The sequence below is a fragment of the Oncorhynchus gorbuscha genome, linkage group LG03 (assembly GCF_021184085.1).
Source record: "Oncorhynchus gorbuscha isolate QuinsamMale2020 ecotype Even-year linkage group LG03, OgorEven_v1.0, whole genome shotgun sequence".
In the NCBI taxonomy this organism is placed as follows: domain Eukaryota; kingdom Metazoa; phylum Chordata; class Actinopteri; order Salmoniformes; family Salmonidae; genus Oncorhynchus; species Oncorhynchus gorbuscha.
The window spans coordinates 78,044,164-78,071,520 of NC_060175.1; the positions used below are offsets into that span (position 1 = coordinate 78,044,164).

General features: G+C 45.2%; 1 protein-coding gene across 2 annotated transcripts in view; it reads left to right on the top strand.

The window, feature by feature from the left end:
• The window catches only part of LOC124031957 (plexin A3), a 148,808-nt gene that overhangs the window by 81,758 nt on the left and 39,693 nt on the right, over nucleotides 1-27,357 (top strand). For both annotated transcript variants that reach the window (XM_046343817.1, XM_046343818.1), the window contains exons 9-10: nucleotides 4,879-4,993; nucleotides 20,927-21,127. In XM_046343817.1, the coding sequence (XP_046199773.1) occupies nucleotides 4,879-4,993; nucleotides 20,927-21,127 (316 nt within the window). The remainder of the gene's footprint in view (nucleotides 1-4,878; nucleotides 4,994-20,926; nucleotides 21,128-27,357) is intronic.

Here is a 27,357-nt window from a genome sequence, read left to right on the forward strand (position 1 = left end):
TGAATGCCTTCAGCGGAAATAACAGAACCGAGAAATGTGACAGAGGAGACATGAAAGGCGCACTTCTCAGCCTTCACGTAGAGACAATTCTCTAAAAGGCGCTGGAGTACACGTCGAACGTGCTGAACATGAATCTCGAGTGACGGTGAAAAAATCAGGATATCGTCAAGGTAGACAAAAACAAAGATGTTCAGCATGTCTCTCAGTACATCATTAACTAATGCCTGAAAAACAGCTGGAGCATTAGCGAGACCGAACGGCAGAACCCGGTACTCAAAATGCGCTAACGGAGTGTTAAACGCCGTTTTCCACTCGTCCCCCTCTCTGATGCGCACGAGATGGTAAGCGTTACGAAGGTCCAACTTAGTAAAGAACCTGGCTCCCTGCAGAATTTCGAAGGCTGACGACATAAGGGGAAGCGGATAACGATTCTTAACCGTTATGTCATTCAGCCCTCGATAATCCACGCAGGGGCGCAGAGTACCGTCCTTCTTCTTAACAAAAAAAACCCCGCTCCGGCGGGAGAGGAAGAAGGCACCACGGTACCGGCGTCGAGAGAAACAGACAAATAATCCTCGAGAGCCTTACGTTCGGGAGCCGACAGAGAGTATAGTCTACCCCGAGGGGGAGTGGTCCCCGGAAGGAGATCAATACTACAATCATACGACCGGTGAGGAGGAAGGGAGTTGGCTCTGGACCGACTGAAGACCGTGCGCAGATCATGATATTCCTCCGGCACTCCTGTCAAATCACCAGGTTCCTCCTGAGAAGAGGGGACAGAAGAAACAGGAGGGATAGCAGACATTAAACACTTCACATGACAAGAAACGTTCCAGGATAGGATAGAATTACTAGACCAATTAATAGAAGGATTATGACATACTAGCCAGGGATGACCCAAAACAACAGGTGTAAAAGGTGAACGAAAAATCAAAAAGGAAATGGTCTCACTGTGGTTACCAGATACTGTGAGGGTTAAAGGTAGTGTCTCACATCTGATACTGGGGAGAAGACTACCATCTAAGGCGAACATGGGCGTGGGCTTCCCTAACTGTCTGAGAGGAATGTCATGTTTCCGAGCCCATGCTTCGTCCATAAAACAACCCTCAGCCCCAGAGTCTATCAAGGCACTGCATGAAGCAGCCGAACCGGTCCAGCATAGATGGACCGACAAGGTAGTACAGGATCTTGATGGAGAGACCTGAGAGACCTGAGTAGTAGCGCTCACCAGTAGCCCTCCGCTTACTGATGAGCTCTGGCTTTTACTGGACATGAAATGACAAAATGTCCAGCAGAACCGCAATAGAGGCAAAGGCGGTTGGTGATCCTCCGAGACAAGACATGATAACCAATGACAAAACATGACACTCTCCAAACTTGATCTGAAAAAGCTGGTCAACTGCCTCGTCACCTCCCGACTTGATTACTGCAATGGCTTCCTTGGTACTCTCCCTTCAAAAGGCATCCACAGGCTGCAGCTTGTGCAGAACAGAAATGCCAGGGTCCTCACAAGAACCCACATCACACCCCCATTCTAGCCTACCTGCACTGGCTACCCATCCAATTCAAAATCAACTTCAAAATCTTCCTGTTATTCCTCAAAAATACCTCAGGTCCCCAATACCTCAGTGAACTTCTCAGCCCTTAACAGTTCTCACGTTCACTCCGGTCAAATGGTCAAAGACTCCTTGCAGTCCTAAAGACACGCCTAAAAACAATGGGTGACCAAGCATTCTGCTCTCTCGGACCCCGGGTTCTGGAACGAGTTCCCTCACACCCTCCGCATGCCCCAGACCACCACTGCCTTTAAGTTTGAGATTAAGAAACACTTTTTTAAACTGGCTTTCACTTAATGTGATCTCTGTTGGGGTGTCTGTCGTTGGTCTTGTACGTTAGTGTCGAGTTCTATTGTTTTGACCTTGTTGCCTCCTCTACTGTGTCTTGTATAGTACTAGACCGCTAGCTATCTGTTAATTTCTCGCTTAATGTTTTTTAGCCCTTTTATTTGTAGAGCCCTTTTAATTGTTATTTTAATGGTTGCTCTCAATGTAAAGAGCTTGGTTATTTACGTCTGTAAATTGCGCTCTACTTATTATTATTATTATTAAATTCATGCGTTTTTTTGTCAGAGAATAAAATGGTCTTGTCGGCTGGCAGAATACATACACAACGATCAATTCTCTAGTGTAAGGAAGCAGGGTAACATAATCCATGCAGGGCTCGCCAGTTGCCATGGCAACCTCGGCAGAGGCCTACCTTGCCAGAGTAGTCTGCCTGAAGCCAAGCCAGATTTCCTGTTTTCACAAAAACCCTGTGGGAACATTTAGCCCTTGAATTGTTTCCCCCTCTGGTGTTGCTGGTGGACAGCACTCACTCACTCACCCCAGCCCTGCCACGTTGGCTCTCATTTTCTTCTCCCGCAATTTTGTAAGAGCTCCTTCCCTTCTTGCATCCTCAGGGATAATGACCACCTGTAAAAGGGAAGTTAGCTAGCTCTGAAGCTCTGACTGATTATATACTTTCACCGTATCTCCCCTTGCCATTTTAGGCATTTAAGCACAAAAGCTTCTTATTGTAAGACTGGAAGGTAAGAAATGATTACATCTCTGGGATACCTTTTAAGGCTCTCTCTCTCGTCTCCCCTGCAACACCTTTCAGTTCTCCCCTTCCTATCTCCATTATTTACCTGTCAGTCATATTTTATTTTCCACAGGCATTCCAATAATAATAATAATAACAACTTTATTTGTATCGCGCTTTTCAATGCAAGTAACAAAGTGCTTCACATCATAAAATGATCAAATAAAAGAAAAGTGCTAACAAAGAAACACAGACAGAAGGAAGGAGAAAGAAACAATACTGTAGTATGTCTTCAGCAGGGATTTAAAAGACGTACTGCATCTGCAAGCCTGATCTCCTCTGCCAGACCATTCCAAGGTCTAGGGGCCCTAATGGCAAATGCCCGGTCTGCTTTAGTTTCCAAACTAGACTTTGGAATGGTCTGCCAGAGAATCTCAAGCTGCGTCCTGGCTCATATGGAGATAAAAGATCAGAGATATACAGTACCTGTCAAAAGTTTGGACACACCTACTCATTCAAGGTTATTTTTTTACATATTTTTTTTTACTATTTTCTACATTGTAGAATAATAGTGAGGACATCAAAACTATAAAATAACACAAAAAATTGTTAAACAAATCCAAATATATTTTATATTTGAGATTCTTCAATGTAGCCACCCTTTGCCTTGATGACAGTTTTGCACACTCTTGGCATTCTCTCAATCATCTTCATTCTCTCAACTATTATTCTGACATGTCGCATTCTGAAAATAAAGTGGTGATCCTAACTGACATAAGACAGGGAATTTTTACTAGGATTAAATGTCAGGAATTGCGAAAAACTGAGTTTAAATGTATTTAGCTAAGGTGTATGTAAACTTCTGACTTCAACTGTACTATAGTCCTAGTTATAGGTACATATCTACCTCAATTACCTCGTACCCCTGGACCTCGACTTGGTACTGGTACTTTGTATATATAGCCAAGTTATCGTTACTCATTGTGTATTTATTATTACTTATATTATGAAGTGTTATTACTTTTCTATGATTTATCTATTTTCTTTCTCTCTGCTTTGTTGGGAAGAGCCCATAAGTAAGCATTTCACTTTTAGTCTATACTTGTTGTTTACGAAGCATGTGATTAATAAAATTTGATTTGACCAGTTTCCAGAAACACCACTCCGATTGGCTACTGAATCCACTTCCAAGCAGTGATGTTAGGAAGGAAACTCACTTCATCAGTGTGTCAAGTTTTGGCCGTGCTGTGTTTCTCAGGCTTCACTGAAATTAGACCAAAGTGAATTGATGGAGTTTATACCCCTGACGCAGCATATTGCATATTTCAGTCAAGACATGCTGATCTGCACACAGTATTTACAACGGATCCCCTCCCTCTGCAGTGGAAGGCAGCACTGCACCAGCCTACAGCCAGTGGCACTCATTGTTCACATATTAAAGCAGGCATTTTCATTCCTTTTACAAGAGTCAGGGCTGCTGAGGTATACTATATGTGTAGAGCAGGCATTGTAAATCTCTACGAATACACGGACTCAAATGCTATATTAACATGGTCGACAAGTAGCCAGTCCACCATATTGAAAATGTGTTGGTATTACTTCCAGGTGTATATGAAATGTGGCTCGCCTGCAGAATGCTTTCCGATATCCCCCACACCGACAGGGAGGCAGCAGTCAGCCTGGAGATTATACAGTGCAGTGTAGCTAAGGAGTCAGTGTGAGCAGACTGCTGAGTACCCTCCAAAGGGGATTTGAACCGTGTCTCCAGAGGAAGGCTATGATTAGTATGGGACAAAGTGGATGTTCCTCTCCTCATGCAGACCTTTTTGTGCTCAGAATGCAATAGGCTGTAGTGCGGAGGAGGGGCGGAGGGGAACGCAGAAAGGCTCAGAGTAAGAGTGGAATGAGCATGGAAGGAAACCACTTGAGTTTTTATTCTGTCCTCCTACAATGCGCTGAGAGTCTGACGTTTACCTGTGTTGCCTATCGTTGATGGTGGGACTGTCAGTGGTCCACGGGTATTTCATAGTCCTTAAATGCATTATTTAATTGGAATCATAATTTTGATTGCAGATGAAATAGCTTTTCAGGCTGTAATTAATTTCTAACTTCTTGAAAGGAAGCTAGAATATGATGCTAGCCTAGCCCATTGGCCCTGCAGGCTTACCAGAGAGGTTGATGACATATTGACCAGGAGATCTGTAGGCAGCCCTTCTCATCCACACAGACAGTCGATCTCTTTAGTCGAAGTCAGGCTGTTAAATCTGAGAGTTCACCCTCTCCCCCTTCTCTCCCCAGGTGCACCTCCTGTGTGAGCAGCCCCTTCCCCTGCAACTGGTGTAAATACCGCCACATCTGCACCAACAACCTGGCAGAGTGCTCCTTCCAGGAGGGACGCGTCAGCAGCGTGGAGGTAAGAGACTATTCTGCCCGAACAGACACTAATGAATGGCATCTTACAGCAGACTGAACACAGGATGAGGCCCCCGGGGTGACAGGAAGGCTGTCCATGGAGCTGCCGGTCTGCTTTTATCATTCATATGACCTCAGCGCTGTGGCCCTTTTACAGCCCGTGGAGAAACCAACCTGGTCATGGTCCTGTGAACCTAGGTCTGGCTGACCCCATAATTTAACACACTGGTCCCAATGTTGTGTGTGTGATCCACACAATCGGAGCATTCACTACGACCGGGACACATTGTCGGCACTGTTTGGGAACTAACTTATTGGAGTGGTCTTAAAGTCCCATTCAGTCGTAAACTTGGAATTCTTTGTCATATTGAACCATAGAAGTTTTGTTCGCCCATCTTTTCAAAGCAAATGTAATTTCCTTCGTTTACATGCAGGCACTTTAAGGTGAGTTGTAGTATTCCTCTCAAAAAAAGAATTGCAGGAAAGAAGAGCATGCGCTGACTAGCGAACTGACCAGAAAGGTCACTAGCTTCTCGGTTAACAATAAACTAATGTGCTATGATGTGGTTTCACAATACATTTTTTTTTGTACGTCATAATATCTGGTACAATGTGTATTTGTGTGTCCTTCTGTAGCTCAGTTGGTAGAGCATGGCGCTTGTAACGCCAGGGTAGTGGGTTCGATCCCCGGGACCACCCATACGTAGAATGTATGCACACATGACTGTAAGTCGCTTTGGATAAAAGCGTCTGCTAAATGGCATATATTTATATTTATTTATTTATTTATTTGATGTTATATATAAAAACCCACATCGTCTATATGCCTCTGCTCCTTCCCCAATGCCCCTGAGAGTGTCCAACCATCAAACTAGGCCAAATGATGGTTTACTGTGGACAGAGAGTGACACCAGAGTAATTGTGTGGATCTCATAATGGCTTTGCATCAACCCTTAACCCCGTCGCTCTCTTTCTCTGTGTCTCAGAACACATTGATTACACACTTGACTGGTCCACAGACCAGCTGAGAATCCCAGGGCAGCTGTATATAAGGAGGGCATTGAGAGGCTCAGGCTTAACACTGTAGCTTTATTGCGGTGGTTGTTTTTCAGAAAGAGATGCCCGACAGAACCTTAACACCCTTTATATGACTGGGATACAGACATACCCCCCCCCCCCCAATCTGCTGTTGTTGTCTTCTCACAGAAGATTCTACCCGCTTGTAAACTTCCATGTTCTGTTCAAACATGATTGATAACACAAAATGCTGATAGATTAGCAATGAACGTTGAAACAAACAGAATAAAGCAAATTGCCCTCATTATTCTGTGTTCTTAGCAGGAGAATCATAATGGATGATACGTAATGAATTGGAGACAGAAGATGAAACAGTCATTTGACTAATACAAGCATCATATAAGAATACATCCCCTAATTAACGACCACCTTACTTTACAAGTAGAGCCATCTCTGTTCAGAATAAGGATCAGGGGTGACAGGGGGTAAGAGAGAGAAGTTAAGAGAAAAGAGGAGCAGCGTCCCTTTGTAACAGGGGGGTGGAAACACGCTCCCTTCGGCTTTTGGCACATTTTAATTTGACACTTAACTGAACATCAAAGCGATGCCTTATCTAGGCTTATCAGACAGAGGCAGCCAACAGCAGGGCGGCAGGGATGTGCCAGCCAGCCCGTCACTGCCTCCCCCAGCCTCCTTGCCCCCAGCACCACGATTGACAATCTCCTTATCTCCCTCTGAGAAAAAAAGGAATTACTCAGCGAAAAAGAGTGACTCATGCACTGTTGATACTGGAGGGGGAATATGGTGGAGAAGCAGGTCAGTATTGTCTCTTCTTCCTCCACCCCCACGGAGAAAGAGGGGGTGGTTCACAAACGAGCACACATATCATAAGAGGATTTTAGAAGTAGGCTTGAACTGGTATGTTGTGATTAAACAAGTTCACTGTCATTTGCTGTAAAGTAAAGCAGAGGGGAAAAATCTATTTTGACGTAGGCCTGGCTGCCAGAGCGCGTTTTTTGTACTTAAGCACAGTGGTCTATTATTCAACAGATAGTATTTCTGTCCAGTGGTCAATGTCAGTTGTTCAGGTTTTAAGTTGTAGATTGTTAGTGTGTGGATCTGTGTGCGTGCGCGTGTCTGTGTCTGTCTCTGTCTCTGTGTGCCTGTGTGTGTGTGTGTGTTAGAGGTCTGTGTGGGACTGATTTATTCATCCCGCTCCCACCCACGGCTTTTCATAGCACACCTGCCCACAGCCGCTGACTTTCTGTCTGACTCCCACACGCTACTGCAAGAACTGGTTCCGGAACCAACCGCAGTCCCACATTATTTCCCACGTTATATATCCAATGTTATTTTAGATGAATATGACGCAGCTCACTTGCCAGCCATGGTCGCAGCAATTGGGCAGCCTATTGGCAATATCAAAATGCGCATAAATAACCAAAGGAAATGTTTAATTACCAGAGATTCTCACATGGTCCATTATATAGGCCATCTGTATTTACTGGGCAATATCAGCCAATAGGCTAGACATAGTTTCAAGAGAGAAGAGTTGGAGAGACTTGCACTTTCTCTTGAGCTCCGTTTTATAGCCCACCTTTTAGGGGAGGGACGATTTTCAGACGGAGACAAATATGGTTGACCATTATTTATTTCTAGACAATATAGTAAACTAGAGGCTAATCATATTTGTGAAGTACATTTCCTTGGATAGCTAACTGCCCCGTTCCTCTCCATCTATGCATAGTCTATAGCCTACTCTATTGAATTGAGACCACGTGCGCACCACGTGTGGCTACTGAACCTGTAGACTACACATATAGTAGGCACACTTGATCTCGCATCGCCCAGCTAGGAGAGGAGAGGTAGGCTACTGAACTTGAAGCAGCGAATGTGTGAGTAATGCAACAAAGATGTGTTTTTAATACAAGAGGTATGCCAGGGATGGGTAACTCCAGTCCTTGGGGGGCTGGAGTGGTGTCGCACGTTTCCCCCATCCCTAGCAAACACGCATGATTAAACTAATCACACTCTAACCTGAAGATCATGATTAGTTGATTATTGGTGTCAGGTGTGTTCGCTGGGGCTGGGACAAAAGTGTGACACCAATCAGGCCCAGAGGACTGGAGTTGCCCAACCCTGGCCTAGGCTAGCGCATACAAAGCAGAAAGTCAACCGTTTCCAAATTATTTGTGGGAAAACACAAATATTTGAATCCCAAAGCTGTCTGTTTGACCGCCCGCTCCCAACCGCAGGTCAAAAAATACAGCCCATGAAGCAATGATCTTTGTCGGGACATGCAGGTCCCGCAGGAATGCAGCCCTCTAGTGTGTCTCTGTGGTTGCATATGTGTGTGATTGTGTCAGTGGAGCGTGTCTCATCTGCAGCCCTGTTCTCCAGTGTGCTACCAGGGCTTTGTTGGCCTTGGGTTGGAGAGGTGCTTCAGAGAAACAGCGGGGGCACTCCAAACAGACAAACAGAAAGAGAGAGGGCTATGGGCTGGGGGGAGGAGATGTGCTGCTCTACTCAGAACAGGTTTCTCCCCCATGTCTCTCCAAGGACACGCCAGCCCGCCAGATCCTACTGTATAATCCACAGCACAGTGGCCTACTTCATTCCAGGAGTGTGCAGAGAGAGATAGGACTGGATCAGAACTGAGCTCCGTCCAAACTCACTGTCCTCCACAAGGATGTATGGCTCACAGGAAATGAGAAATAAGAAAGAAATCCTTCCCCCCTGAATAAAAGTTTCATTCTGTATGTATCTATAGGCTCATTTTAAATGTTCTTGCCCTTAGTCATGTGTTGTTATTTAGATTAGGTAGCGTCATTAGTTGGTGTATTCAGTGATGTGATAATGACTACTATTGACATGAGATATATAGCTCATTACTGGTCCTTCACCAGATTCATTAGGGTGGGAAAAGTCATCCCTGTGGGAACCAGCAGCCATAAACTGTTTGGTTTCTGAGAGGGGAATGTTTTGAATGACTGAAACCTGATATGGGTTTAAAAAGTTGCTGTGCTGCAAATGTAAGGGTAGAGTCCAAATCTTGCATACAGAGTTTGGAAACAGGCTTTGTGATGTGAAAGGTTCCTTATTTACTACATTAATTGGTTGGTTAAAGAGAGAGATCGCAGAGTTGTTCACGGCCAAGGATGCTCTTTTATTCTCAGCCTCAGCTCCTCAGTTGAGAGTATCAGAGTAGGAATCGATTTTCCATCTGAAGAAAATCTTCTGGCCCCACCAGCCAGCCAGCCACAGAGCCCAACAAACAGACAGGCTGGCAGATAGATACTGTGCAGCCTGCTCCGTCCCACATTTCCCCCACATTAATCATTACACTAAAGTTAATTACACCATGCAGATCTTTAACCTTAAAGGGAGCTCCTCGCCAGCTCAGGGGGAGCGTCTCACTGGGACTCCTAATATTTTGTGAGAGCTCAAAGACACATTTTCATATTGCCTTTCCCAGAGGGCCCCTGAGATCAAACAGCGCTCTGCTGGGCTCTCAAAAACAACCCTCTGTTCCCCTCGGTGCTGTGTCTCAGTGGGACGGCCCTTTATTAACGAGTGATGGCCCAGTAATTAATTGTGGGATGAGTGACCGAGGAGCCATTAGCCCGACAGGAAGCATGGCAGTGGTCCTGGCACTCAGCGGTGGGGACGGCAAAAGAGGTTCAGTGCCTCAGCAAGACAGGAAGTGACACTGTGTGCATCTGTCACCAGTAGCCCATTACCGAGCCCCCTCAACGGCCACAGAAATCAACTTGGCCCATTACTCACTGTGTAACCCAGAGGCCACTGTACAACCCACTGAGGAGAAGCATAAGAACCCCCCCCCCCTGTCTTCTCTTCTCATGCCAAAAAAAGAAAGATAAGCTACAAAAGACTTTGCAAGTAAAACATCAAGATCGGATTGGTTCCCTGCATGCTTTGTTATTGGTAACAGCCTATATGTGAGAACTTTCTATTGCCTCAGTCTGCTGGTCTTTGTGGCACAAAGTGGCTTGAATCCTTCTCTGTCATCAAGGGTTATTTCCATGTCAGCTATGATATCATAACAGTTCTTTTTTTTCTTCTTTAAAAAAAAAAACATGGTTGCTTTTCTATTAGTAATAAAATAAAATAAAAATCTATCCATAAATTGTAGAAGATGCTGGAGTCCAGAAGAGCAAACTGCCAGTGTTCAATCCATATATTTCCCACGTTGAGTTTAGATGCTACTAGTTTGAGTTTGATTAGGAAGAATTAGGAGCCTGCCGTGCAGCTAGCGTTTAATTGGAGCAGCTCTCAGATGATTTGGAGTGTTGTGTTTTTTTCTAACACGCGTAGGGAGCCCATTTCAAGGACTACAGCGAATGGAGACTGTAATTGGGATTAAGAGAGGAGAAATAGAAAAGGGAAAGAACAGTGGCTAAGCAATGGTGAAGGAGAAATGTACGCATATGTAAGCAGCAACAGCCCGAGTTTGCTAGTCACTGCTTTCAGAGAGTGAGCGAGAGAGAGCGAGAGAGGGAGAGAGAGAGAGAGAGAGAGGGAGAGAGAGAGAGAGAGAGAGAGAGGGAGGGAGGGAGAGTGAGAGAGAGAGGGAGTGAGAGAGAGGGAGAGAGAGAGAGAGAGGGAGAGAGAGGGAGAGAGATAGGGAGGGAGAGTGAGAGAGAGGGAGGGAGAGTGAGAGAGAGAGGGAGAGAGATAGAGGGAGAGGGAGAGGGAGAGAGTGAGAGGGAGGGGGGGAGAGAGAGAGAGAGAGAGAGAGAGAGAGAGAGAGAGAGAGAGAGAGAGAGAGAGAGAGAGAGAGAGAGAGAGAGAGAAAGCGAGAGAAAAATTATACCTCACTACCATCTCTGGCTTTTAATGTTTCAACAGAGAAAAGTGCTTAGCTGTGTGATAACTGGGATATGCACAATAAGGTTAATGGAAACACTGTCAACAGGCTGTAAACTCCCGGGCTTTCTTAATGGGGTGCTAATCAGCATTAGGGAACGGCCCTGCTGGGGGAGAATATACAGCTGCCTCAGAGACTATACTGTTACTGTACTGTTGGCCTACCACCGAGGAGGGACTGCTCCTCTATTACATGGCTTATTGCATTAGCCTCACATGTATTACATGTCTTATAGCATAGCCAGCAGTGGCAGTCGTGAGGTTTAAGATGAGGGAGGACAAATCGTTTGTTATGAGCATGGCTATTACAGCATATTGGATGACTGTCATTCATATTCCATTCACCCAGCTCAATGTAACATTGATAGGTTTAAGCTACTACATGAGACTCAGGTTTTCTCTTTACCCATCATGAGGTTGCTACAACCAAACCTATGATTCAACGTCGAGAGGAAAATTAACGTAATCATGGTGACAGACAGTGACAGATTCTATACCACCTTATACACTCTTGCCAACATCTAGCTGATCTAGGGTGTAATCATTAGTCCAACAGTTACAAACAAGCGTTTCCATTGGACAAATTCAGGTATGTTTATCCCCGTTTCATTCCGTTTACATGCGTTTAAGAAACGATTTTCAACACAATCGGCAGAATGAATACAACCCTGATCACATACAAGCAGCATGATATTTTTGCTCTCCTCCTCTCACATTTTCACTTCGCTTGTGGACTTCAGTGCAAAACGCATCAGCTGTCACTGACCAGCTGAAGAAAACTTTCCAAGCCAAACTTTCATATCATATCCGCTAACCGCTACACACAGCTTACATCGTTGTCACCATATTAGCTAACGCCATAGTCAACATAGCTACTAGAATTAACTTGTTAGTAAACCCACTACAATCATGGAGTACAGTGTGCAGTCAGCAAGAAGTTTAGCAGTTACACCGGCTGGTCCCAATGGCAATACATTTATAAAAACAAAAACCTTACCTTGACTTGGAAGAGTTCCAGTGTTGGATAGCCATAGCCAGCTAGCTAGCATAGCATCCCTCTCTGTTTCAGCCGGGCGTTTGAGTAGGCTAAACTAGCTAGCTGCATTCGCAACAAAATATACAGTGGCAAGAAAAAAATCTGTGAACCCTTTGGAAATACCTGGATTTCTGCATAAATTGGTCATAACAATATACAAACACAGTTTGCATAAACTACTAACACACAAGCAATTATATGTTTTCATGTCTTAATTGAATACACCGTGTAAATATTCACAGTGCAGGGTGGGAAAAGTATGTGAACCCTTGGATTTAATAACTGCTTGACCCTCTTTTGGCAGCAATAACCTCAACCCAGCCAGGATAATAACCAGTTTAGACATCATACAGAACCCAGCCAGGATAATAACCAGTTTAGACATCATACAGAACCCAGCCAGGATAATAACCAGTTTAGACATCATACAGAACCCAGCCAGGATAATAACCAGTTTAGACATCATACAGAACCCAGCCAGGATAATAACCAGTTTAGACATCATACAGAACCCAGCCAGGATAATAACCAGTTTAGACATCATACAGAACCCAGCCAGGATAATAACCAGTTTAGACATCATACAGAACCCAGCCAGGATAATAACCAGTTTAGACATCATACAGAACCCAGCCAGGATAATAACCAGTTTAGACATCATACAGAACCCAGCCAGGATAATAACCAGTTTAGACATCATACAGAACCCAGCCAGGATAATAACCAGTTTAGACATCATACAGAACCCAGCCAGGATAATAACCAGTTTAGACATCATACAGAACCCAGCCAGGATAATAACCAGTTTAGACATCATACAGAACCCAGCCAGGATAATAACCAGTTTAGACATCACACAGAACCCAGCCATGATAATAACCAGTTTAGACACCACACAGAACCCAGCCAGGATAATAACCAGTTTAGACATCACACAGAACCCAGCCATGATAATAACCAGTTTAGACACCACACAGAACCCAGCCAGGATAATAACCAGTTTAGACATCACACAGAACCCAGCCAGGATAACCAGTTTAGACATCATAGTTGCGGATCAGACCTGCATAACAGTCAGGATGAATTTTGGACCATTCCTTTTTACAAAACTGTTCAGTTCAGCAATATTCTTGGGATGTCTGGTGTGAACTGCTCTCTTGAGGTCATGCCACAGCATTTCAATTGGGTTGAGGTTAGGACTGACTGGGCCACTTTAGAAGGTGCATTTTCTTCTGTTGAAGCCATTCTGATTACCTAACATTCTCCTGCAAAATGTCTTGATAAACAGTTGGGATGAGGTTTTGATGTTGGTGTGCTGTGCCTTTTTTCTCCACACATAGTGTTGTGTGTGCTCCTTTCAAACAACTCAACTGTAGTTTCATCTGTCCACAGAATATTTTGCCAGTAGCGCTGTGGAACATTCAGGTGCTCTTTTGCAAACTTCAGATGTGCAGCAATGTTCTTTTTGGACACCAGAGGCTTCTTCCGTGGTGTCCTCCCATGAGCACCATTCTTGTTTAGTGTTTTATGTATCGTAGACTCGTCAACAGAGATGTTAGCATGTTCAAAAGATTTCTGTAAGTCTTTAGCTGACACTCTAGGCTTCTTCTTAAACTCAATGAGCATTCTGCGCTGTGCTATTGCAGTCATCTTTGCAGGATAGCCACTCCTAGGAAGAGTAGCAACAGTGCTGAACTTTTTGCTCTCCATTTGTAGACAATTTACCTTACCGTGGACTGATGAACTTCAAGGCTTTTAGAGATACTTTTGTCAACCATTCTTAATCTTAGGTCTTCTGAGATCTCTTTTGTTCAAGGGATGTTTCACATCAGGAAATGCTTTTTGTGAATAGCACAGTCAAATTTTGTGAGTGTGTTTTATAGGGCAAGGCAGCCCTAACCAACATCTCCAATCTCGTCTCATTGATTGGACGCCAGGTTAGCTGACTTCTGACTCCAATTAGCTAGGGGTTCACATACTTTTTCCTACCTACACTGTGAATGTTTAAATGATGTATTCAATATAGGGATGCACCGATATGACATTTTTAGCCAATACCGGTATCCAATATTGTCCTTGCCCCAAAAATACCGATAACCATACCGATACCGATAACCAATACTTAAACATTTTAGCGGCCTTTTAAGCATACTAGTACAGTTAAATAGTTAACACACACACATGGACGCAGCGGTCTAATGCACTGCATCTCGGTGGAAGAGGCATCACTACCTACAGTCCCTGGTTCGAATCCAGGCTGTATCACATCCGGTCATGATTGGGAGTCCCATAGGGCTGCCCACAATTGGCCCAGCGTCATCCGGGCCATCATTGTAAATAACAATTTGTTCTTAACTGGCTTGCCTAGTTAAATAAAGGTTACACACACACCACACTGACCAAAAAGGTATTTTGTTCGCACTTAGGTATGTCCCCATTACCAGTAAAACATCATCAAAACCTATTTCTTTCAATTACTTCCTGTGCTGTTTCGTTGTTCATTTGTTCAGTCGTTACATTCTCAACCAGGATTTCTATGGAACACCGTTTGGGTCTTTGCGTGTCAAAAAAGATACACGTCAAATAACACTATTTGACGTGTCAAATAAACTTATTGACCAATCAGGATCTGAATATGACTGCACGTCACATAATAATTTAACGCGCTCATACATTTTTTACATAATTATTACACATTGATTACACTATCACTCACAACGATTCATCAATACGTATGCTATGATGCTGGTAGACTTGCTTCGCTCACCTACATTGATGTTCATAAAAAAGCTAGCTAGCTCATGGATGCATAACACTGTTCTTCCCCAAAAACATAGCAAAATGACATAATCTGTTTCAGTAGCTAGGTGTCATCATTAATGGTGGTCGGACCCATCTTTCTGAAGCTAGCCACAATAGTGGACTTTGCGGTTAGCCTTCAAAATCAAAGTATTCCAAAGGTGTCAACCTAGCTAATACTTACTCACAAGGATTCCTAAATCATTGCTAAGAATAATGAAAATGACTGTAGTTTCTACTGGTCATTGTTTTCAGGCTGGTTGTATTGGTGCTAGCTAGGTGCCAAGCTAAAGCTAGCTACCCCAGAAGTTGCGGTCAAACAAATGATGCTTTATTACCAACGCGGTATTGTAAACACATCGTTCATGGTCCCTGTTTGCTTGTTTGCAGACTTTTTTTCTACAGCTTTGACAGTGCTACTGTATATTTTGTGACACGCAAAGACCCAAACGGCGTTCCATAGTATGTATGCCGTGAATCTAATAGCAGTGGCGCTATTACTGTGTAACTCCGGTAGGGCAACATCTGAAAAATAGTGCATTTGGTGGTGTGTACCGGTGCTCGACCAGTCGGCGAAATCCAACATCACCCACGACAGAGAACGGTTGATTGTCAAGGGCAATGAATTCCATTATCTTGGCTTTAATGGATTTCGCCTTTGAGTTGTCTTGCTGAAATGTTCTTACTCTTTAAAATGACTGCTGGACTTGTTGACTGCTCGATCCACACAGCAGACATTGTGGCCTAGGTTAGGAATGATGTGTTGCAAGTGTAGCGCAACATTTTACGTGGTGTCATTAAATTATGTACCTAGGTATCCACGGTAACTTTGAAATCGGTTTTTAACATTGGTGTTAAACTAGACATCGGGCTGATACCGATGTTGGCATTTTTAGCTAATATCGGCCGATTCCGATATGTTCACCAATATATCGCGCATCCCTAATTCATTATAGACAAGAAAAAATATATAATTTGTGTGTTATTAGTTTAAGCACACTATGTTTGTCTATTGTTGTGACAGATGAAGATCAGATCAAATTTGATGACCAATTTATGCAGAAATCCAGGTAATTCCAAAGGGTTCACATACTTTTTCTTGCCACTGTAGCTAGCTCTCTCTCTCTCTCTCTCTCTCTCTCTGTCATGAATCCCGCCGAAGATGGTGCCTCTTCCTGTTTGGGCTTAGTTGGGTCTAATTGGTTACACCTGTTTTGAGTTTAGTTTTGTTTGTAGGTTATTTAAGGGCACTAGGCCCGCTGGGTATTGTGCGGGCTTGTTCTCTGTTTATTGGTGTTGGTTTATTAGTGTGATCTCTATTTTTCCGGACAGTTTTAGTCCTGTTTATTTTGGACGGGTTGTTTCATGCACCCTTGTGTTTTGCATGTCCGTGTCTCCGCTGTCTTTGGAATAAAAGATCCATGTATGGAATTACCTGCTCTCTGCGCTTGACTCCTCCACTCACCATTCATAGAAGTCATAACACTCTCTCTCTCTCTCTCTCTCCTTGCTTCTCTTTCATTTTTAAATACTTTTATTTGTTCAAAAGTGTTCAACTATTGTCTTTCTCTCTCTTTGAGTCTACTACCCACCACAGTTTGTGCACCGCAGTGCTAGCTAGCTAGCTGTAGCTTATGCTTTCAGTACTAGATTCCTTGCCTTCCGCCTGGCTACTCCTACCTCGGCCAACAGCTCCGCCCCCCCCCCCTCGCAGCTCCTCGCCCAAGCCTCTCCAGGTTCTCCTTTACCCAAATCCAGATAGCAGATGTTCTGAAAGAGCTGCAAAACCTGGACCCGTATAAATCAGCTGGGCTTGACAATCTGGACCCTCTATTTCTGAAACTATCCGCAGCCATTGTCGCAACCCCTATTACCAGCCTGTTCAACCTCTGTTTCATATCGTCTGAGATCCCCAAGGATTGGAAAGCTGCCGCAGTCATCCCACTCTTCAAAGGGGGGAGACACCCTGGACCCAAACTGTTACAGACCTATATCCATTCTGCCCTGCCTATCTAAGGTCTTCGAAAGCCAAGTCAACAAACAGGTCACTGACCATCTCGAATCCCACCGTACCTTCTCCGCTATGCAATCTGGTTTCCGAGCCGGTCACGGGTGCACCTCAGCCACACTCAAGGTACTAAATGACATCATAACCGCCATCGATAAAAGACAGTACTGTGCAGCCGTCTTCATCGACCTTTCCAAGGCTTTCGACTCTGTCAATTACCATATTCTTATCGGCAGACTCAGTAGCCTCGGTTTTTCGGATGACTGCCTTGCCTGGTTCACCAATTACTTTGCAGACAGAGTTCAGTGTTTTCAAATCGGAGGGCATGCTGTCCGGTCCTCTGGCAGTCTCTATGGGGGTGCCCACAGGGTTCAATTCTTGGGCCGACTCTTTTCTCTGTATATATCAATGATGTTGCTCTTGCTGCGGGCGATTCCCTGATCCACCTCTACGCAGACGACACCATTATATATACTTTCGGCCCGTCATTGGACACTGTTCTATCTAACCTTCAAACGAGCTTCAATGCCATACAACACTCCTTCTGTGGCCTCCAACTGCTCTTAAACGTTAGTAAAACCAAATGCATGCTTTTCAACCGATCGCTGCATGCACCCGCATGCCCGACTAGCATCACCACACTGGATGGTTCCGACCTTGAATATGTGGACACCTATAAGTACCTAGGTGTCTGGCTAGACTGCAAACTCTCCTTCCAGACCCATATCAAACATCTCCAATCGAAAATCAAATCAAGAGTCGGCTTTCTATTCCGCAACAAAGCCTCCTTCACTCACGCTGCCAAGCTTACCCTAGTAAAACCGACTATCCTACCGATCCTCGACTTCGGCGATGTCATCTACAAAATTGCTTCCGACACTCTACTCAGCAAATTGGATGCAGTTTATCACAGTGCCATCTGTTTTGTCACTAAAGCACCTTATACTACCCACCACTGTGACTTGTATGCTCTAGTCGGCTGGCCCTCGCTACATATTCATCGCCAGACCCACTGGCTCCAGGTCATCTACAAGGCCATGCTAGGTAAAGCTCCGCCTTATCTCAGTTCACTGGTCACGATGGCAACACCCATCCGTAGCATGCGCTCCAGCAGGTGTATTTCACTGATCATCCCTAAAGCCAACACCTCATTCGGCCGCCATTCGTTCCAGTACTCTGCTGCCTGTGACTGGAACGAATTGCAAAAATCGCTGAAGTTGGAGACTTTTATCTCCCTCACCAACTTCAAACATCAGCTATCTGAGCAGCTAACTGATCGCTGCAGCTGTACATAATCTATTGGTCAATAGCCCACCCATTTTCACCTACCTCATCCCCATACTGTTTTTATTTATTTACTTTTCTGCTCTTTTGCACACCAATATCTCTACCTGTACATGATCATCTGATCATTTATCACTCCAGTGTTAATCTGCAATATTGTAATTATTCGCCTACCTCCTCATGCCTTTTGCACACATTGTATATAGACTCCCCTTTTTTTCTACTGTGTTATTGACTTGTTAATCGTTTACTCCATGTGTAACTCTGTGTTGTCTGTTCACACTGCTATGCTTTATCTTGGCCAGGTCACAGTTGCAAATGAGAACTTGTTCTCAACTAGCCTACCTGGTTAAATAAAGGTGAAATAAAAAATAAAATTCATTCTTTGATCCTTTGATTGGGTGGACAACATGTCAGTTCATGCTGCAAGAAATCTGATAGGTTGGAGTACGCCCCCTGAAGTTGTCATAATTATTGTGTAAGTGTATGGAAGGGGGCGAGAACCATGAGCTGTATCCAGATGACGGAAACTAGCTACCCTACAGAGTGCTGTTGAGGCAACTGTAGTCCTTCATTGCAAAACAGTGTGTTCTAATCAATTATTTGGTGATGTGAAAATATTCAGTATAGTTTCATCTAAAAAGGAAAACTTTTTTTAGTGTTTCACTATTTTATTTATATGAATTTCACTGAGGAGGATGGGTCTCCCCTTCTTTGTCTTCCAGTCAGCCTATGAAAAGAGTCCCAATTCATCATGACAAAGCTCACTTACCTGCCCTGGGCTTTTTAGAATGTCACACAAACGTTTCTGATAAACAAACCACTTATCCTGTGCTTGCCTCAGCCCTAAAGCCGATTAAAGCTTGTTAATGCAATTTAGTAGACGGGAATGAAGGGGAAATAGTGGTGGCATCTTGGGGTTACGCTTATATTCAATTCCACTGAAACACAGACAAGAGGAATTCATAAAAATTCAAACTCCACTGAGATAAACCAGTAGAAATGCCTTATACATGACAGTGTTGCAGATACAGAGAACACCGTGTTTCGACTTAGAGAAAGCTTAAAGTTTATTTTGAATGGCCAATAGAATGATACATTTAGGATTAAACACACTCACGCTTTTCTGATAAAAGAAGCCGAAATAAGTACTTCCGAAGCAGTGTAATAGTAGTTTGGGGTTTTATAATGTGTCCGCTCAAATAATTGAAAAAAAGAAAACATTAAGTTCCTCGCCTAAAATATGTCACAGTTATGACTGTACTACTCTGTTAGATGAACCATGTGTTTCTGTTGTGCCAACCTCTCAAAGTATCGTTGTGATGCTACTTTTACTCTGATGTAGGTAGCCATAAAATCCAATAAACAGGCTCTAAGTAACCAGATCCACTGTACCTACTGTATATGTCAGCCATTGACTAGAGCTCTCTACAAAGATAGTAGCTCTTAGGCCATCAGAGATGTGCTACTGTACACCATCGCCTGGTTGCTAGGATGTTTCTAGTCTCATCTCATTTTTCACCATGAATCCAGTCAAAATTGACAAATGTAGTCAAATGTATTTGGCTGTTACCAGGGTAAGTTTTGCTATTCACAAATGTTTTCACTCACATTACCTTTGATGTATACATTTGTCATACTGGACATAATTTTGCCTTTTCTGGCAAACTAGGTGTTGAGGCTAGGTCCCGGATGACTCAATGTGGCATATGTGATATCAGTGGATCTATTTGGTGTTTTGAACGTCAATTTGCCAATTGACAAAGCAGGGTTGAGAAGCGATCTGAGCCATTCATCATTTCATCATTTCCAAAAGGCTAACCATCTCCAGTCTGAAGCCTTCTGTCCTCACTATGGAGATGGAGGTTATTCAATGGTGCTGCTGATAAATCGGATTCATATTGCAGGCAGAACCCTGCTAACACCACCACCTGTGCCCACCACCACCACCTCCCTGCAGGAAGTAAATCTTTCTCTTCATCCACAGAATATGAAAATGAGATTTATTGATGCACCAATATACAAACCTTTACAAACCGCTTGCCAGACGCAAGATTTATGGCTGTGTGAGCTGTGGAGTTGCATCATTGTTACCATGGTGTTGGCTGGTGCTCGGTGTATCTGTCCTGCAGACAGAGGCTTCTCTCCCTCCCCTCCACCCCACCGCCTTCCTCGCCGCTTGCCGCCTCCACCTGCCCAGACAAGGCCTCTGATTTATCACCTCCAGTCTGGCAAATTGCTTTTACAGCCTCCTTGATTATTGTTCAGCGCTAAATGGATAACAGATTATTTCTAAAGATCCTTTAATACACAGGGGGTCTGAAGGGACATTAGCCTGCTGTGGCATCTCGGTTGGGGATGGGCACATCAGCAATTTTCTTGGATTGTAATCATTGCATCAATAGTGACTTTCCTGTGACTTCCGAGATCCTTTGTCACTAGTAATCCCTTTAATAAATGCCTGGACCCCAACTGGGCTCTGGAGCTGTGCTCACCTCACTAGCACAGGCAGACATGCAGGACTAAGGAAGATATTAATTTCCCGCTTCATCAGTATGATTTGTGGCTCATAAAATCAGAGATGGATCCAACAGCTGTGTAATGGGGATTTTAACCTCCGTTTGCTTTGGTTTCAAACTATTCCACTTTTAATGGCCTCTGTGCAGATCTTTCACATCTGGTTGGCTGTACCACTGCTCTGTTGGGAAAGTAGAGCTGCTAATGGACATAACTCACTGCTGCTTTCCGCTCAATAAACTGGAATCAATACATTTTCTTTAGGTATGGAGACCAAGTTTTAATGAATGATTATGTTTATTATTCAGTTCTGGCATCCCGTATTCTGATGAGTTTACAAAGAAAATGAGCTGTGTTCATTTGTAACTTTGTTTGTTGATTTTCAGGGCTGTCCCCAGATCCTGCCCACCAGTGACATCCTGGTACCTGCAGGGATCATTCGGCCAATCACGCTGCGAGCCCGGAACCTCCCTCAGCCTCAGTCTGGACAGAAGAACTATGAGTGTGTGTTCAACATCCAGGGCAAGATGCAACGCATCCCAGCTGTGCGCTTCAACAGCTCCTGTATCCAATGCCAGAACACCTCAGTGAGTACATGGCCTATAATTATGACTTACCTGCCCTGACAGCCTTATTTCCAGGCCCTGCAGAATGTTGTTATTTATACAGTATTCACTGTTAAAGATGATGTGAATTGTTGTTGGATTTGAGTTCTTGGTCCAGTGTAAAAACTATTTTGTCTTACACCGATCTTTTGAACTAGTTTTCCACAGGTATTTTACTAATGCGTGTATAAAGAAAGAGTATGCCTCCCCTCTCCCTCTCTTCCTCTCTGTCTCATGGAAATAATAGGCAGAAAAATCAAGGTGACTTTCCACTGAGTCACTGATCACAAAAAAACGTTATCCTCAAAATCAGCAAAGGCATCAATTCAGAGCATTAAACTTGTTTTCTCAATCCCAGTGAAAAATGTGGCATGTCAAAGAGCTGACATTGAGAGTATCCTCTCTACCCCTCTCTCTCTACCCCTCTCTCTCTCCCTCTCTATTGCTCCTTAGAACCCCATCTCTCTCTCCTTTTCTCTCCTACTCCCTCTGTCTCGTAGTAATGTTACAGACGGCTGCCTTCTGTGACCCATCTGGTTGTCACAGTAACCCCAGGGAATCTTGTAAAATAATTAGCCAGTCACAGGATGCGGGTCTTAATTTGGTTGGACAATGTGACCTAGGGAAAGGGAATGTGGTGTGGGTGGAGGTTCTGGAGCGTTCCTTGGGTAGGGTTTGACTAGCCCTCTGCCACGGAGTGTCTCCCCTCTAACCCCCTTAACCCCTGGAGGTCAAAGGTCAGGCTGTGGGCCACTGTCCTTTGACAGGACAATTGATGTCCCGTGGCAATTTAATAATGAGGATCACGTATCCAGCACACACGCCCTTCCCCAGCGGGTCGGGTTAGGATTGATTGTTGTCCTTTCCCTGGCTGACACATGCTGTCTGGCGCACTACATTGTGAAGGCCTTCGGAAGGACCCTGCCGCGAAGAGCAACTGTTGTCCTTCCATCTGTTTCCACTCATTTCCTCCCCCTCATCGTTATGTCTTTCTCTGACCCCCGCCCCACGTGCTGCGGCTATGCATTTAAAATGAAATTGAAAAGTAGTTTTGTGGTAGACAATTATTAAGTGAGTGCACAAAGGTTAGAGGATTGGGCATTGGGGTTTAGATTGTTCAAAGCATAAAGCTGCAGATGCTGTGTGAACAATGCAACAGCTCTATGAATATAGTGAGGAAATCAGCATTAAATAGATGTGTTCTAGTGCGTTAATCACTTCACCTGTGTAGGCCGTCATTGTAAATAAGAATTTGTTCTTAACTGACTTGCCTGGTTAAATAAAGGTTCAATAAATAAAAAAGTAAAAACCTAAAGGTAAACATTTGAGGCTGTTTACCACACAAGGACAGGCTGAAACATTGAGTATACCACATTAAACTGTAAATGTTAGTCCTCCCTCACACTCCGCTGCTTCATCTCAATCTGACAGAAAGAGAAACCACACTTTGAGATTGATATTCAGGCCCTGACGTTTTTTTTACTACTCCCCTCCCCCATTCTGACTGGTAGCTACTACCCGCTGTCACTATCTCTTTCTTTCTCCCCCCTCCCCCATTCTGACTGGTAGCTACTACCCGCTGTCACTATCTCTTTCTTTCTCCCCCCTCCCCCATTCTGACTGGTAGCTACTACCCGCTGTCACTATCTCTTTCTTTCTCCCCCTCCCCCATTCTGACTGGTAACTACTACCTGCTGTCTCTATCTCTTTCTTTCTCCCTCCCCCATTCTGACTGGTAGCTACTACCCGCTCTCTCTATCTCTTTCTTTCTCCCTCCCCCTCTCCCATTCTGACTAGTAGCTACTACACGCTGTCTCTATCTCTTTCTTTCTCCCTCCCCCATTCTGACTGGTAGCTACAACCGCTGTCTCTATCTCTTTCTTTCTCCCTCTCCCATTCTGACTGGTAGCTACTACACGCTGTCTCTATCTCTTTCTTTCTCCCTCTCCCATTCTGACTGGTAGCTACTACACGCTGTCTCTATCTCTTTCTTTCTCCCTCCCCCATTCTGACTGGTAACTACTACCCGCTGTCTCTATCTCTTTCTTTCTCCCCCCTCCCCCATTCTGACTGGTAGCTACTACCCGCTGTCTCTATCTCTTTCTTTCTCCCCCCTCTCCCATTCTGACTGGTAGCTACTACCCGCTGTCTCTATCTCTTTCTCCCTCCCCTCCCCCATTCTGACTGGTAGCTACTACCCGCTGTCTCTATCTCTTTCTCCCTCCCCCTCCCCCATTCTGACTGGTAACTACTACCCGCTGACTCTATCTCTTTCTTTCTCCCCCTCCCCCATTCTGACTGGGAGCTACTACCCGCTGACTCTATCTCTTTCTTTCTCCCCCTCCCCCATTCTGACTGGTAGCTACTACCCGCTGTCTCTATCTCTTTCTCCCTCCCCTCTCCCATTCTGACTGGTAGCTACTACCCGCTGTCTCTATCTCTTTCTTTCTCACCCCCTCCCCCATTCTGACTGGTAGCTACTACCCACTGTCTCTATCTCTTTCTTTCTCCCCCTCCCCCATTCTGACTGGTAACTACTACCCGCTGTCTCTATCTCTTTCTTTCTCCCCCTCCCCCATTCTGACTGGTAGCTACTACCCGCTGTCTCTATCTCTTTCTTTCTCCCCCTCCCCATTCTGACTGGGAGCTACTACCCGCTGTCACTATCTCTTTCTCCCTCCCCTCCCCCATTCTGACTGGTAGCTACTACCCGCTGTCACTATCTCTTTCTCCCTCCCCCTCCCCCATTCTGACTGGTAGCTACTACCCGCTGTCTCTATCTCTTTTTTTCTCCCCCTCCCCCATTCTGACTGGTAGCTACTACCCGCTGTCTCTATCTCTTTTTTCTCCCCCTCCCCCATTCTGACTGGTAGCTACTACCCGCTGTCACTATCTCTTTCTCCCTCCCCTCCCCCATTCTGACTGGTAGCTACTACCCGCTGACTCTATCTCTTTCTTTCTCCCCCTTCCCCCTCCCCCATTCTGACTCAAATCAAATTTTATTTGTCACATACACATGGTTAGCAGATGTTAATGCGAGTGTAGCGAAATGCTTGTGCTTCTAGTTCCGACAATGCAGTGATAACCAACAAGTAATCTAACTAACAATTCCAAAACTACTGTCTTATACACAGTGTAAGGGGATAAGGAACATGTACATAAGGATATATGAATGAGTGATGGTACAGAGCAGCATACAGTAGATGGTATCGAGTACAGTATATACATATGAGATGAGTGTGTAGACAAGGTAAACAAAGTGGCATAGTTAAAGTGGCTAGTGATACATGTGTTACATAAGGATGCAGTCGATGATGTAGAGTACAGTATATACATATGCATATGAGATTAATAATGTAGGGTAAGTAACATTATATAAGGTAGCATTGTTTAAAGTGGCTAGTGATATATTTACATCATTTCCCATCAATTCCCATTATTAAAATGGCTGGAGTTGGGTCAGTGTCAATGACAGTGTGTTGGCAGCAGCCACTCAGTGTTAGTGGTGGCTGTTTAACAGTCTGATGGCCTTGAGATAGAAGCTGTTTTTCAGTCTCTCGGTCCCAGCTTTGATGCACCTGTACTGACCTCGCCTTCTGGATGATAGCGGGGTGAACAGGCAGTGGTTCGGGTGGTTGATGTCCTTGATGATCTTTATGGCCTTCCTGTAACAACGGGTGGTGTAGGTGTCCTGGAGGGCAGGTAGTTTGCCCCCGGTGATGCGTTGTGCAGTCCTCACTACCCTCTGGAGAGCCTTACGGTTGAGGGCGGAGCAGTTGCCGTACCAGGCGGTGATACAGCCCGCCAGGATGCTCTCGATTGTGCATCTGTAGAAGTTTGTGAGTGCTTTTGGTGACAAGCCGAATTTCTTCAGCCTCCTGAGGTTGAATAGGCGCTGCTGCGCCTTCTTCACGACGCTGTCAGTGTGAGTGGACCAATTCAGTTTGTCTGTGATGTGTATGCCGAGGAACTTAAAACTAGCTACCCTCTCCACTACTGTTCCATCGATGTGGATAGGGGGTGTTCCCTCTGCTGTTTCCTGAAGTCCACAATCATCTCCTTAGTTTTGTTGACGTTGAGTGTGAGGTTATTTTCCTGACACCACACTCCGAGGGCCCTCACCTCCTCCCTGTAGGCCGTCTCGTCGTTGTTGGTAATCAAGCCTACCACTGTTGTGTCGTCCGCAAACTTGATGATTGAGTTGGAGGCGTGCGTGGCCACGCAGTCGTGGGTGAACAGGGAGTACAGGAGAGGGCTCAGAACGCACCCTTGTGGGGCCCCCGTGTTGAGGATCAGCGGGGAGGAGATGTTGTTGCCTACCCTCACCACCTGGGGGCGGCCCGTCAGGAAGTCCAGTACCCAGTTGCACAGGGCGGGGTCGAGACCCAGGGTCTCGAGCTTGATGACGAGCTTGGAGGGTACTATGGTGTTGAATGCCGAGCTGTAGTCGATGAACAGCATTCTCACATAGGTATTCCTCTTGTCCAGGTGGGTTAGGGCAGTGTGCAGTGTGGTTGAGATTGCATCGTCTGTGGACCTATTTGGGCGGTAAGCAAATTGGAGTGGGTCTAGGGTGTCAGGTAGGGTGGAGGTGATATGGTCCTTGACTAGTCTCTCAAAGCACTTCATGATGACGGAAGTGAGTGCTACGGGGCGGTAGTCGTTTAGCTCAGTTACCTTAGCTTTCTTGGGAACAGGAACAATGGTGGCCCTCTTGAAGCATGTGGGAACAGCAGACTGGTATAGGGATTGATTGAATATGTCCGTAAACACACCGGCCAGCTGGTCTGCGCATGCTCTGAGGGCGCGGCTGGGGATGCCGTCTGGGCCTGCAGCCTTGCGAGGGTTAACACGTTTAAATGTCTTACTCACCTCGGCTGCAGTGAAGGAGAGACCGCATGTTTCCGTTGCAGGCCGTGTCAGTGGCACTGTATTGTCCTCAAAGCGGGCAAAAAAGTTATTTAGTCTGCCTGGGAGCAAGACATCCTGGTCCGTGACTGGGCTGGATTTCATCTTGTAGTCCGTGATTGACTGTAGACCCTGCCACATGCCTCTTGTGTCTGAGCCATTGAATTGAGATTCCACTTTGTCTCTGTACTGACGCTTAGCTTGTTTAATAGCCTTACGGAGGGAATAGCTGCACTGTTTGTATTCAGTCATGTTGCCAGACACCTTGCCCTGATTAAAAGCAGTGGTTCGCGCTTTCAGTTTCACGCGAATGCTGCCATCAATCCACGGTTTCTGGTTAGGGAATGTTTTTATCGTTGCTATGGGAACGACATCTTCGACGCACGTTCTAATGAACTCGCACACCGAATCAGCGTATTCGTCAATATTCCCATCTGACGCAATACGAAACATGTCCCAGTCCACTGGTAGCTACTACCCGCTGACTCTATCTCTTTCTCCCTCCCCCTCCCCCATTCTGACTGGTAGCTACTACCCGCTGTCTCTATCTCTTTCTTTCTCCCCCTCCCCCATTCTGACTGGTAGCTACTACCCGCTGTCTCTATCTCTTTCTCCCTCCCCTCCCCCATTCTGACTGGTAGCTACTACCCGCTGTCTCTATCTCTTTCTTTCTCCCCCTCCCCCATTCTGACTGGTAGCTACTACCCGCTGTCTCTATCTCTTTCTCCCTCCCCTCCCCCATTCTGACTGGTAGCTACTACCCGCTGTCTCTATCTCTTTCTCCCTCCCCTCCCCCATTCTGACTGGTAGCTACTACCCGCTGTCACTATCTCTTTCTTTCTCCCCCTCCCCCATTCTGACTGGGAGCTACTACCCGCTGTCACTATCTCTTTCTTTCTCCCCCTCCCCCATTCTGACTGGTACCTACTACACGCTGTCTCTATCTCTTTCTTTCTCCCCCTCCCCCATTCTGACTGGTAGCTACTACACGCTGTCACTATCTCTTTCTTTCTCCCTCCCCCATTCTGACTGGTAGCTACTAACCGCTGTCTCTATCTCTTTCTTTCTCCCTCCCCCATTCTGACTGGTAGCTTCCACCCGCTGTCTCTATCTCTTTCTTTCTCCCCCTCCCCCATTCTGACTGGTAGCTACTACCCGCTGTCTCTATCTCTTTCTCCCTCCCCTCCCCCATTCTGACTGGTAGCTACTACCCGCTGTCTCTATCTCTTTCTTTCTCCCCCTCCCCCATTCTGACTGGTAGCTACTACCCGCTGTCGCTATCTCTTTCTTTCTCCCCCTCCCCC